A 13770-nucleotide genomic window follows, 5' to 3' on the forward strand; every position below is an offset into this window, starting at 1 on the left:
TACTGACCACATGCACCCTGCAGTACATGCATGTAGCTTGGCGATAAAAGAGCACAAAGTGGCTGGAAAACCTCACACCAGACTAGAGAATAGGTTAATTTTTTTTATCAACAATCTGTCTGTATTCAACAGAATAGGATGTGACCGTTGTCACCACCCCACTCTGCTTTCGAAACCGCTTGTTAAAGTCCAGATTCTTCACTATTTAACCACTTCAATACCACTTTCCACCCTTCCTGCCCAAGCCAATTTTCAGCTTTCAGCGCTGTTACTTTTTGAATGACAATTGTGCAGTCATGCAACACTGTACCCATATGACCATTTATCATTTTGTTCACACAAATAGAGCTTTCTTTTGGTGGTATTTGATCACCTCTGCAGTTTTTACTTTTTTGCTAAACAAATGTGCAAAGACAATGTGCAAAGACAGAAGTCACTAAGAGCCTCAGCCTCCTTCTGTGGGCTGTCACAGGGTTACCTCTAAAGCAGGGATCTGCAATTAGCGGACCTCCAGCTGTTGCAAAACTACAAGCCCCTTCATGCCTCTGCCTCTGAGTGTCATGCTTGTGGCTGTCAGTCTTGCTATGCCTCATGGGACTTTTGGTTCTACAACAGCTGGAGGTCCGCTAATTGCATATCCCTGCTCTAAAGGAATGTGCAGAAAACAGAAAACTGTGCACGTGCATGCACAGCATGGAAAGCTGAATAAAAAAAAATAAATAAAAAATCCCTGACTGGGATTGCATGATGGCAAGAAATTCAAATACGGTCTGAGCATACATTGCCCAGCTGCTAGAAGTAAACAGAGGCCAAGTATAAAGTAGAGGAATTCCCAAAATTTAAAGCAAAAAAAATTAAAAAATATCATCATCACCACCACCACAGAAGAACTATCCCCTGCATACACTGCTCAGCCAATAGCTACAGCCGTACCTGAGAAGGAAAAATCACTTAGGGTTCATTCACACCATGGCGTTCAGTCTTGCAGGCAAAATCGCGGGACACCCTTGTGATTGCCGTTACTTTGGCACCGAATCGCCGCGCAATCCTGCCGCGATTGTTGCCCGACGAATTGGGGTGAGATCGAGCAAACAGAATCACGGGACCCCCAACGCCAAAAAGAAGCACAAGAACTTATTTTGGGTGCCCTGCAATTCTGTTTGCGCAATTTTACGATTCGTCGGGTGACAATCATGGCAGAGTTGCGCCGTGATTTGGTGTCAAAGTAACAGGGATTGCAAGGGCGTCTTGCAATTTGCAGTGTTTACGAATCGCGTGCAGAATCGCGTCGATTGCGCCCGCAAAACGGAACGCCATAGTGTGAATGGAGCCTTAAAGACCTAACAGCCAACACCTGTATACCCTCAAAAATCAATCACATTACGTGAGTCTTCGAAGACAGAGTCAGGTAAAACTGCCACACTGCTGGTCCTGACACTTAGCAAGGAATCATCAGATAACTGGTCTGAGCTGAAAGCAGAGTCTTATGCTAATGAAAACAAGAGAACACCTGTGCTCGTTGGCAAGGAAGAGACTTCAGGATTTCCAATACCTGGGCTGAATCAGTAGCTATTAATAGTAGGAAAATCTTGCAGTTCAAGCAAAAAAAAAAAAAAAAACAAAGCAGAGAGGAAGACGACAGCCACTCCAGATGTGACCACTCCCCTCACAAATTCGCATTGAAATCTCACACAGCAAGCAGAAAATCCCAATGCAAATTTGCACCATGTACCGTTTGGAATTTGCACCGAATTTGCAGTGCATAAGTGTGAACCAGCACTAAAAGAAAGTTAAAATGAAAAGGTAATGCAAATATTTCATTCACCCACACAAAGCATGAGAGCTGCAGATTGGTGTGGGCACATTTTACCACAGCAATTCTCTGCAGCTGCTTCCTCCTGCCTTTCAATGTAAACAGGGCACAAACAAAATTGTTGTGCCCTTACACAGACCAACATTTTTCTAATGCAATCTCTGCACAAGCATGCAGCGCTAAGTGTAACTGAGCAAGTGTGAGAAGTTAGGGCTTCTAGAAGGTTTGGTCTTCAGTTTCTACATGCCTACAGTGTCAATTTCTGCTGTAGGCAGCAGTATAACCTTTGGAAGCTTATTATCCATAAAACCGAGTCCCTGAAGGCACAGTAGAAAAATATGACAGTACCTGTACATAGAGAATGTTGTAATAGCTTTGTCACAGCTCTCTAGAAATCCCTAGATACTAACAGAGAAAGCTTTGTGTGAAAAAAAAAAAAATCTACTTTACCTTCAGACGTATGTTTAGTCTGCCAGGATACAGTGTTATCTTTCCTCCTTTCCCAAATGGCTGAAATTATTATTTATTTTTATTTTTTTTTTATAAGCTGACAACCAACAAATAGTTCCAAGCAATGGACAAAGGTAGAATGAGGTAAAGATTTTTACAGTTTGGTTTTGTTTTTTTTTTACAGGTGTTATTTAGGAATTGCCAAGGACCTCTGCCATGAGAGGCAACAGTTTACAACTACCTTTGTGCACAGGATTTGGGTAGATATATACAGGAAAAGGAACAGACCAGATCTGTGTTCTGAACAAAGGCATATTATCATTTTTTTTTTTTTTTTTTTTTTTTGGAATGTCAGTTGCCTGGTTGCTTCTAGAACATCTGTTTAACAAGTGAAGTTAGTGGGAAATGAGAACTCTGGATCAGGTCAGTAAAGCAAGTTTTAAAGGAGAGTTAAGCAATGACAGCCCATTTTGCTTTGTCAGGAGTCACGTTAAGTCTAGAAAATCTAAAAGCAAATTATTTTTGTCTCGGGACCTGGGATTTTCTTTCTTTTTTTTTTTTTTAAATTCTCTATGGACCTCGGATATTTGAATGCATTATCTCAAAGATTCCTAAGAAAAGTTAGGTGCATATGCAGACATAATACCACCAAAAGCAAATCATGTATTAGAGGAAAAAAAAAAAAAAAAGAAAGATATAGGCCAAATGCTACTACCCCATCCCCATACCTAACTCTGCTCAGCTCCTCCTCACCCTTCTAAGGTAGGCACACCCTCATGCCTTCCCGCAGAGCGTCTTGTACTCAGTCTAGCACGCGGTTGTCTTGCGCTGTATCTTTGCCGTGATTGTTGTTCTCTTCTGTTTTCCGCTTCGCGACCCTCTTCACTTGCTCCAGTTGCTCCAAATATGGGGAACTCTAGGCCCTCATTGAATATCCCAAAAGTAACTTGGCCATAACCAGGAGGTAATGTGAACTGGGTGGACTCTAGGCTCTTTAGATAAAAATTGTATTAGTAGAAGAAAAAAAAACAAAAAAACAAAAAAACAAAAAACAAACAGTTGACTATTGCATGCATATTTACCTCAAAGGGATGTCTGTTTTGATCTGTCCCAGAAGTGGTGCTAATATTTTCTGTGTTCCTGTAAAAGCCAGATTTATCATTTTAGCATGAACAGATAAAAGAGCAACTTGCAAAAAATAGCTATATGTTCACACTCACAACAAGCCCTGTCTGCAAATGAGCTACCGTCTTAGCAGAACAGCACACTACTTACAGTGCAACCTCTTTTCTTCATTATCCAGTGAGCAGTAGGGGGTAGAGAAGCCACTTTTTTGCGCGTGCAAGTTCACTCTTTTGGAAAAAAGGTGAACACCCTAAAACCCACCTCCCCAACCTCCTTGCCTGCGGTCCTTACTTTCATGGGTGAGAAGCTGTCTGCCCACGCAACCAGTTTAGTGGTCTGGGGATTTTCCATCCCTGCATGTCTCCCCCTTTTTTTGTGCAGGACTTTTCTCCGTGCCGCCGCTAACCAATCAAATTTGCTCCAAAACAGGTGTAGTTTAAATGTAAATTGTGCCAATTAACATTTTTAAGCAGGGATGGGTCCATTTGTCCCTGTAGCTCACCACCCCAACACCGAATATCAATTGTATGCTTTGGGGCATTGGATAAAATGTAATATTAAAATGGAACAATTATGAAATGTACATGATAAAGATCACAGAAATACTGCAGGTTATATCATATACTTAGAATTTTTATATTAGAACTCCTGTAAGTACTAATACTGAGAAATGAGACCCATTGTAGGTGAATTATGGAAACTTCCAGTTAGTCTGATGCGGATTTGGACAAAACTATTATAATAAACCTGTCTTGAGAAAAATGTGTGGCTTGCCATTGCTGACGTTCTAAAAATGCATACTGCCCGTTTTCAATACCTACTTAGGCACTGACCAGCAAGTAAAGTTAGGACTCCTAAATTGTAGTACTCAAGCCACAGGATTAGCATTACAATCAAGCAATGGCAACCTGTGTATTTCAAACACTGGTTTTCTTTAAAAAAAAAAAAAAGGTCTGTATTTGAACAAAGCTGATTTTTTTTTTTTTTTAATTTACTCACCTTATTTCAGGAAGCTCTTCAATGAACCCTGATTCACACCTGGGGCAAGTATATTCCTACAGAGAAAATAGGATGCAAAAAAGCAAACCGCTTAAATTGTATGCTTAACAGCACAGTAAGCATAAAAACACCAAGTTAAAACAAGAAAACCATTAAAAAAAAAAAATAAATGTGTGCATTATTTTGGTTCCAAGAAGCCTGCAGAACATTGCACCCATGATCAGCAGATAGTGGGTGCAATCTCAGGTTCCTGCAGACGCCCAGCTGTCTGCCTGCAGGAAGAATCAATGAACTACTAGAGCGCTCACTAAGCACTCTCGTAGTTTATGGAGAACTACAAGCCATCAGCCGTCGGTACTTGTAGGCATTCATCCACAGGAAAATGAAAGAATGACATGGCTGTGTGGGTGGAGCTGCAGATTCTGGAATAGGTTACATGTTCCACCTCAGAAACCAGTGGAACATGTAACATGTTCGAAAAGGTGAAGTTCCACTTTAAAACAATTGTTAAACTAGCACTAAATTATACTGATGTGAATGTACAATGTATATGTAAAGCGCTTTGTAGATTGATGGCGCTATACAAGCACTACTACTACTAATAATAATAAGGCAGTATTCAGGTTTTATGCATGTTATTTGCTGCCTGACTGTGCCAAATAAGTGAAATGAAAAAAAGCAAAAGACCAAAAAAGGTAACTTTTATTGCAATCTGAACCTCTCTGTCATTAACATTATTAATATTCAATGTAAATTATACATTTGGTCAGATTTGCCCCCAAGTGAAAAAGACCTAAATACAGTGGGACCATAGTAAATGTATAAAAAACAGAACAGGCTGTGCAGCATTAAAAGTTATGTATAACGGAAATTTGTTTCAACTCCCAAATTTACCCATTGAACCTGCCAGCCCAGTTCACTGTGCCAGTGTATTAGTCTCTATTTTGAAAATTAGAGCTCTTCAACTTGTTCAGGAGTGAGAAAATCCTTTCTTGAAATCCAATTTTCTGTTGGTGGCTTGCTGTTTAGAAGGGGGCCAATTTTGCTTCGCAAAGTGCAAAAAAAAAAAAAAAAAAAAAAAAAAAAAAAAAAAAAAAAGCCCATTTTGAAACCAAACATGCCATGTCCATTGAAAAAGCACTAGTACTGTCAGCAGTCCTAGAGTTAACCAAACACAAAATACGGCTAAAATGTTGTTTCTTCCAACTACAACTAGCGATACTATGGTTTTAATTAAGGGCAAGGGTATGCAAGCTACTCTAACCAACATTAGAGATCCACCCAAAATTGGAACTTCCAGACCAGCTCACGTTGATATACGTCGGCACTTTGAAGAGGGATATATCATTATGGCAGCAGCTAGATACCATAACCCCGGTATCCTCTTCTTCAGTGAGCGGTCCGGTTTTAGATAAAATTGGTCTCTGCGCTGCTGAGAGATCACTTTTAGCGGCGGTGGGAAAGGGCCCCTCCTCCTGCTGCTCTCTGGTGCCCTCCGCCGCTTACCAGAGCGGTTGGTAATGGTGGAGGCGATTGGGTCCTCTCCCTGGCTTGGTATGGAGACGAGTGAGGGGAAGATGGCCCCCACCCATCTCCATACCATTGCAGGGCGGAAACTACATCAAAACGTCACTTCCGCCCGTCGCTCTTTAAATAAACAAATAAATTATATATATATATATATATATATATATATATATATATATATATATATATATATATATATATATATATATATATACATACATATACACACACACACATACATTCCTGGTAATAGGAATAAAAGTGACAATTTTTTTTTTTTTTTTTTAAAGAACAGTGTAAAAATAAAAAAGGTAAAAATTAATTTGAGGTACCGCCACTATTGGTAGAGCGAGAGCAATAATTCTAGCCCTAGACCTCCCCTAACTGAAGACATGCAACCTGTAGAATTTTTTTTAACCACTTCAGCCCCGGAAGGATTTACCCCCTTTCTGACCAGAGCACTTTTTGCGTTTCACTGCGTCGCTTTAACTGACAATTGCTCGGTCGTGCGACGTGGTTCCGAAACAAAATGGACGTCCCCCCCACAAATAGAGCTTTCTTTTGGTGGTATTTGATCACCTCTGCGATTTTTATTTTTTGCGCTATAAACAAAATAAGAGCGGCAATTTTGAAAAAAAAAAAAAAATTTTTTACTTTTTGCTATAATAAATATCCCCAAAAAATAATTAAAAAAAAAATTTTTTCCCTTAGTTTAGGCCGATACGTATTCTTCTACATATTTTTGGTACAAAAAAAAAAAAAAAAATATATAATCGCAATAAGCGATTATTGATTGGTTTGCGCAAAAGTTATTGCGTTTACAAAATAGGGGAAAGTTTTATGGTATTTTTATTAATTTTTTTTTTTTACTAGTAATGGCGGCGATCAGCGATTTTTATTGTGACTTACTTTGCGCAAACGTGCCATTCTGCCGACGTATATCTACAGGAGTCGGTTGGGAACCGGTTAAGTATGGTCTATGGAGATTTTTAAGGGTAAAAGTTTGTCGCCATTCCACAAGCGGGCGCATCTTTCACAATATTAAAAGAAAAAAAAAAAAAAAATGGGCTAACTTTACTGTTGTCTTTTTTCAAAAAAAAAAAAAAAGTGCACTTGTAAGACCACTGCGCAAATACGGTGTGACAAAGTATTGCAACCACCGCCATTTTATTCTCTAGGGTGTTATATTTTGCCTCCTCGAGTGGTTAAAGGGGTTGTAAACCCTTGTGTTTTTTCACCTTAATGCATCCTATGCATTAAGGTGAAAAAACACCTGGCAGTGACCGCCCCCCCAGCCCCCCCGTTTTACCTACCTGAGCCCTGGAACTTGACCCGGCAGGGATGCGCTGTCCCTCTGCCTGGGGTTCTCAGCTCTTGATTGGATAGATTGATAGCGACGCAGCCACCGGGGGGAGGGGCCGAGTCATACATTCGGCGGCTATGGACGCTGAATGATGGACTTAGGAGCATGCCCGCAAAGTAACCCCCCCCCCCCGGGAAAGCGCTTCTAAGGGGTTATCTGACGTGGGGAGGAGCCGAGAGAGCCGCTGAGGAACCCTAGAAGACGAGGTTCAGGGCCACTCTGTGCAAAATGAGCTGCACAGTGGAGATAAGTATGATGTGTTTTTTTTTTTTTTTTTTAAATAACAAAGACCCCTTACAATCACTTTAAGGACTCTTGACCTCCTGACATGCCACATTTGTCACAACACAGAAAGAAAAGGTCTAAGGAGAAGCCAAACGCACATAAAATTACCATTTATTGCAAAAATTAAAGCAATAATAACTCCCAAATCAAAAATGTAATATATTGCAGCTTACCAATCAGATGTGGTGGCTGCATTAGTTCTTTTTATAGGCTCCCCCCCTCCTCTGTTTCACCTGGTGATCTAGCCAGTATCACACTTCCTATATTAGAGTGCCCCCACTGTGGATGTAGGAGGACAGGGGCACCTTTGGACAGCTGCATTGTCAGTCTGAGGGGAAGGGGAGAGTTAGATGTACTAGCAAATTTAGATACACTAACAAATTAAAGCCAAACTCCAGCTGATATTTAAGCAGTTACAGCAACAGTTTTGCTTTATTTGGGGATAAAGGTTTTACATAAAAGCTGATCATTGTAGGCACATGTCAGTAGTAAATGGTTAGCCTCAACCCTCGAACTGCTACATTTGCCGGATAGCTTGTTCTGTTGTAAAACAGACTTACTGGCAGGATCACCATGTGAAAATAAAAGAGGAAAAAAAAAAAAATTAAAAAAGAAAACGAATGCAGCCAACCACAATCGAAGAATTGGTAAGCTGCAATATAATAAATTCTGACTTTTGGGTTTAAAGTGGTAGTAAACTCATCTGGACAACTTTGTGCCCTATAAAAGCAGTACAAAAATTTCTTGAAAGTTGCTGGCTTTAAAAGGATTTTAAGTTGTGCAGTTTTTAAGCTATCCCCTGCTTTTTCTGTCAATGACGTCAGGGGCGCATGTGCATTTTTTATCCAGATTTACAGCACACTGAGCTTGCTGTCAATCTATGCATCTACACACCATGTCTGTTTGCATTAAACCATGGCACTGCACTGAAGTTCTGCAAGATCACTGCCTAGTCACAATGCTGGGCCGCAGTCATCATGGTAACTTCACATGAAAACAAGGCTTGGTTCGCTTGTGATATACATGCGCATGTGATATACATGCGCAGTGAGTTTAGCTGTGGTAAATAACTTGATCTATCCGCAGCTAAAAGCTGAATTCTATCTGCGAGTGTGAAAGGGGCCTTAAAGTGGTTGTAACGGCACAAGGTTTTTTACCTTCTTGTATTCTATGCATGAGGGTAAAAAAAACCTGTGTGCAGCAGCTCCCCCTAAGAGCCCTTTCACACTGGGGCGGGGGCGGAGCCGGCGGTAAAACGCCACTATTATTAGCGGCGTTTTACCGTCGGTATTCGGCCGCTAGCGGGGCGGTTTTACCCCCCGCTAGCGGCCGAGAAAGGGTCAAATACCACCGCAAAGCACCTCTGCAGAGGCGCTTTGCCGGCGGTATAGCCACGCTGTCCCATTGATTTCAATGGGCAGGAGCGGTGAAGGAGCGGTATACACTCTGCTCCTTCACCGCTCCGAAGATGCTGCTAGCAGGACTTTTTTTACCGTCCTGCCAGCGCATCACTCCAGTGTGAAAGCCCTCGGGGCTTTCACACTGGAATGAAAGCAGCAGCACTTTTGGGTCGGTTTGCAGGCGCTATTATTAACGCAATAGCGCCTGCAAACCACCCCAGTGTGAAAGGGCTCTTAGACTTACCTGAGCCCCCTCTCAATCCAGCGCTCTCTGTGGGACTCACACTCCCGATTGGCTTTTGGCAGCAGCGGGAGCCATTGGCTGTTAATCACAGCCAGTAGGCCAATCAGGAGATAGAGGGGGCTGGGCCAAGCCACAACATGTGCGAAGCTTCTTGCTATGGGGGCACCCAGCAGGAGGAGGAGCCAGGAGGGCCAACGTGGGACCTGAGAAGGGGATCTGGGCTGCTCTCTGCAAAATCACTGCACAAAGCAGGCAAGCATAACAGGTTTGTTATTTTAGAGAAAAAAAAAAATGTACAATCCTTTACCCAGTGTTGATCCAGAGGGAAAAAACCCAGCAAAGCATGCTCCAATTTGCTACAGCAGGGGAAAAAAAAATTCCTTCCTGATCCCCCGAGATCAACATTACCTATAAAATGTTAGTATCCAGTTATATTATATACAATAACCACTTCCCACCCAGCCACTGTACATAAACAGCTGGGTGGTCCTTTCCTCGTTCTGAGTGGACGTTCAGGAACATCCTCAGAACGAGTGCTGCAGCTCGCTACTGTAATCGTTGTGATCACAGGATCCAGCCAAGCAGAGATCGGGATATGGGCGCTGTGATTGGCCCTCCCAATTACGTGATGGCTGTGTCCAATCACAGCCGTCACAATGTAAACAGACGCGTGTGTCTGTCTCTGTGGGGGTGGGGGGGGGAATCTGCAGCCCAGTGACAGCTCCCTGTGTAATGATGATTTTATACAGAGTGCTGTCACAGATCTCTCCACAAACTGTCACTCCTGTCCCCATACAAGTCAGTGCCCCATCACCGCCTATGGCCGATCAACATGTCATTGCTACCATAGCTTGTTGACTCTAACTTTCACACAGACCAAATAATATACACGGATTTGGGCTATTTTACCAAAGCAATGTAGCAGTATAATTGTTGGTCAAAATTTATGAAGAGAAATGACTTAATTGCTAAATTTTATATAGAAACTAAGAAAATTTTTTTTTTTTGAAAAATTTCGGTCTTTTATCATTTGTAGCGTAAAAAAAAAAAAAAAAAAACACCCCGGTGGTGATCAAATACCACCAAAAGAAAGCTTGATTTGTGTAAAAAAAAAAAAAAAAAAGATAAAAATTTCATTTGGGTAGAGTGTTGCATGACCACACAATTCTCAAAGTGTGACAGCGCTGAAAGCTGAAAATTGGTCTGGGAAGGAAGGGGGTTTAAGTGCCCTTTACTGAGGTAGTTAAGGAAAGAATCCAGGCCTTTTTTAAGGCAATCTATTGAGCTTGCCAGAACCACCTCTGGACAGAGTCTAGCAATGAACATTAGTATAACATCACAGCTGCAAATCCACAAACTTCTTCAATGAGAATGCATTTGGGGAATAAACTGAAGATGAACTTGGAACAAGCCACTATACAAAACTGCCTTTAAAAATGGAACTTTATTCGCATTTCGAACTATTTTTAATCCTTATGCTTCAGACATTAGTGAATTAATAGGAATGTATAATATATTTACAGGTCTTTTTTTTTTTTTTTTTTTTACATTTGTTCAGTTGCTTTCTGGGTTGCTAGGCCAAAATGATGTAAGAGGGGAGCATTCTCAGCTAAGCACACCCTCTACCCCCCTGCTTGCATGCCTGAGCTAAGGTCTAATGTATTCCAGGGAGTAAATGCTACACACTTCATCTGCCCTTACTCAAGAGAACTACAGCTGGAAATGCTAGGGGGCTTTTTCAAAGTGATTTCTCAACAAAATAAAGCATTGTGACACGATGGATTTGCTTCCAATATTAGAAATTATTTATATAACTGTGGCCATGGTGTTAGCACTACTGACAAACAATCCGCCAAATCACCCCACTACCAGACTTCATGCATCCTTTCCAGAAACAATGAACAGTCTTTTGCAAGCTTTGTTTTATGGGGGGGGGGTACAACTTGGATAGGGATATGGGATGCCCATAGAATTAATCATTGCCATCATATTTAACTGCTTATTGCCCGCCCACCGTGTAGCTCTTGTTCTGGGATGACGTCATATGACAACGTCCCAGAACGGCCGCGCCATGTTGCTAGGACAGGGCGCGACCCCAATCTGTGTAAAGAGCCACGTCCACGGCTCTTTAACCATGTGATCGGCTGTGTCCAATCACAGCCGGTCACATGTAAACACGGAGATGCCGGTAATCGGCTCTCCTCGCCTCACACTGAGAGTGTGAGGCGAGGAGAGCCGATCAGCGGCATCTCCTCACAGGGGGACATGTAGGAATGTAATCGGGGCACTGATCATCAGTGTGAACACCCATGCGACCAGATTTGAGCGTAGGGGGAAAAAAAAGGTTCCAACAGCATTTTCGTGCGAATGCAATGCAAGTTCAGCCATACAACCTGTATGGCTGAATTTGCATCACACAGACATCGCATATGATCTCTCTGCACAGCAATGCAGTGCGAATCACATGCGATGTTTATGTTCGCAATAGTGTTAAACCAGGCTCAGTGTAAGGTTATCATGGACACAGCTGCTTTGTGTCATGTTACGGACTTGTACTGGACAAGGATTTTCACTTTACAAACAATTCTATTTCTGCTTTCCTGGGTATGCGCTTTGTGACAAGAGGCTGTGACAACATAGTTGAAAGGATATATGGCATCACATGACAATCTGTTGTGACAATATGAATGAAAGAATGCAAAATCACATGTCACAAAGTTATTTCAGATGTTCTATACATTAGGATTAGCCTTCTGCATTGTTCATTGTTAGCAGCTGTCAAATGTAAACCACCTATGTAACAGGTTGGTAGGGGCAACTGATCCATTTTTCACCCTGTCTCATAAACCCATGGGCTGCAAACCAGTTCTAGCACCAGTACAGCAGAGGAGGATTAAAACCTCTTTCGGGTTTGTATTGCAATCTCTGCCTGTGCTAGATCAATGAACCCTCTTATTTGCCCTGGGGACCATTCTTAGGCCTAATGTACACAGGACGCTGAGGCAACCCCTTCTGAACTATATTTTTGACAGATTGAAACTGGCGTTTAAAAACGCCCGTTTAGCCGCGTTTGCATGCCGCGTTCGCGTCTAGCAGCTGAGAGAGCAGCACTGTACTTGTATCTACCTCAATTTCTGTGCTTTTACTATGGATCCCATAATGAGCATATGTGAGTAAATTAAAAAAAAAGCTAGATATTACATTTCATGCAACTATGTTTGATCAAGCTCAATGGTGGGGTCAGCAGGTTAAAATCTAACATATAGGTCAAATTTCAATTCTACTTCGGCCAAAAGCAATGCTAGTAGTGTATTGGATTGGATCATGGGCTCATTAGGGGTATATAAATGGTCTATGAAGCATTGCAAGCAATTACAAGTTTTTTAAATATTTTTTTTTTAGTGGTTTTTCATTATTTGCTATAAAATTTTTAAGTTTTTTTTTTGTTACAAAAATCGGGCACCTTTAAAAACGTTTCTAAACGAAAACGCGACTAAAATGCTGGTGCCGCGTTTGGCATCTGAACTCATTTTTTTGCCTTCAAAGAAAAACCTCTAAAAACGCAACTGCCTAAAAAAAAAACAAAAAAAAAAAAAAAAAAAAAAAAAAAAACCAACAACAACAACAACAACAAGACGAACATGTGTTCATGTACACATATGATAACATTGGAGTTGTTCAGGGGCAGCTGAAAAAAGCATCCAACTGCCTCTGAACGTCCGTTTACCAGCAGCGGTGTACATGAGGTCTTACAGACACAAAAAGTAATGGGACAGTCAATATATTAGGCTTCATGCACACGAGACGCCGGTGCAAACTCTGCTGAACACATGTTTTTAAAAGCTGAAACCGGCGTTTAGAAACGCCCGTCATGCCGCGTTTAAATCTAGAAGCATTTAGTTAAGATAACAAAGACAGAAAAAAAAAAAAAAAATGGCATTTTCTGCTGCAGAAAAGTGCTTGACATTTTGCGACCCGACTTTGGGGCCCCGTATCTCGGGGCCACTTGGTGCTAGGAACCCCAAAATGTCATTCTCTGCTGCAGTTTACCATCATATTTCTGTGTTTTCTGGTCCAAAAAAAATAGGGTTCCTTTAAAACACTTATAAACACTTGGCGTCTAAAACGTGGAAAACTTTTGCATCTGAACAAATTTTTTTGCTTCTGGAAAAACAAGGTTAAAAACGCAACTGCCTAAAAACGCCAAAAAATGAGACTATGTACATGGACACATAGGATAACATTGAATGAGTTCAGGGGCAGTTGAAAAAAAGTGTCCAACTGCCTCTAAACGCGCGTTTAACAGCGTCTCGTGTGCATGAGGCCTTACTGTTGTCACCAGAAGAAGCAAGGAGGGTAAAATTTTGAGCGTACAGCTGTTCTGAGGACACCAAGATGGGGTTTCCCATACTTTGCAGAGAATTCCTCTTACTTTCTGTTGGAGCTACTCAGTGGAGACACTATTACTGCAGTGGCATGGCAATTGTGTTCTACACTCCTGGACTGGTGTGGGTGGTACCCATAGAGCTGAGATTATTCCAAGAAATGATTATTCCTGAAATTG

The 13770-nt window shown here is 41.5% G+C and overlaps 1 protein-coding gene across 1 annotated transcript in view; it reads right to left on the bottom strand.

The window, feature by feature from the left end:
• RNF126 (ring finger protein 126) overlaps positions 1-13770 on the bottom strand; it is a 108400-nt gene that overhangs the window by 70107 nt on the left and 24523 nt on the right. The window contains exons 2-4 of the mRNA XM_073594042.1: positions 4388-4443; positions 3346-3403; positions 3017-3255 (exon numbers count right to left, since the gene is read on the bottom strand). Of these exons, the coding sequence (XP_073450143.1) occupies positions 3017-3255; positions 3346-3403; positions 4388-4443 (353 nt within the window). The remainder of the gene's footprint in view (positions 1-3016; positions 3256-3345; positions 3404-4387; positions 4444-13770) is intronic.

Source organism: Aquarana catesbeiana, linkage group LG01, assembly GCF_042186555.1.
Source record: "Aquarana catesbeiana isolate 2022-GZ linkage group LG01, ASM4218655v1, whole genome shotgun sequence".
Taxonomy (NCBI): domain Eukaryota; kingdom Metazoa; phylum Chordata; class Amphibia; order Anura; family Ranidae; genus Aquarana; species Aquarana catesbeiana.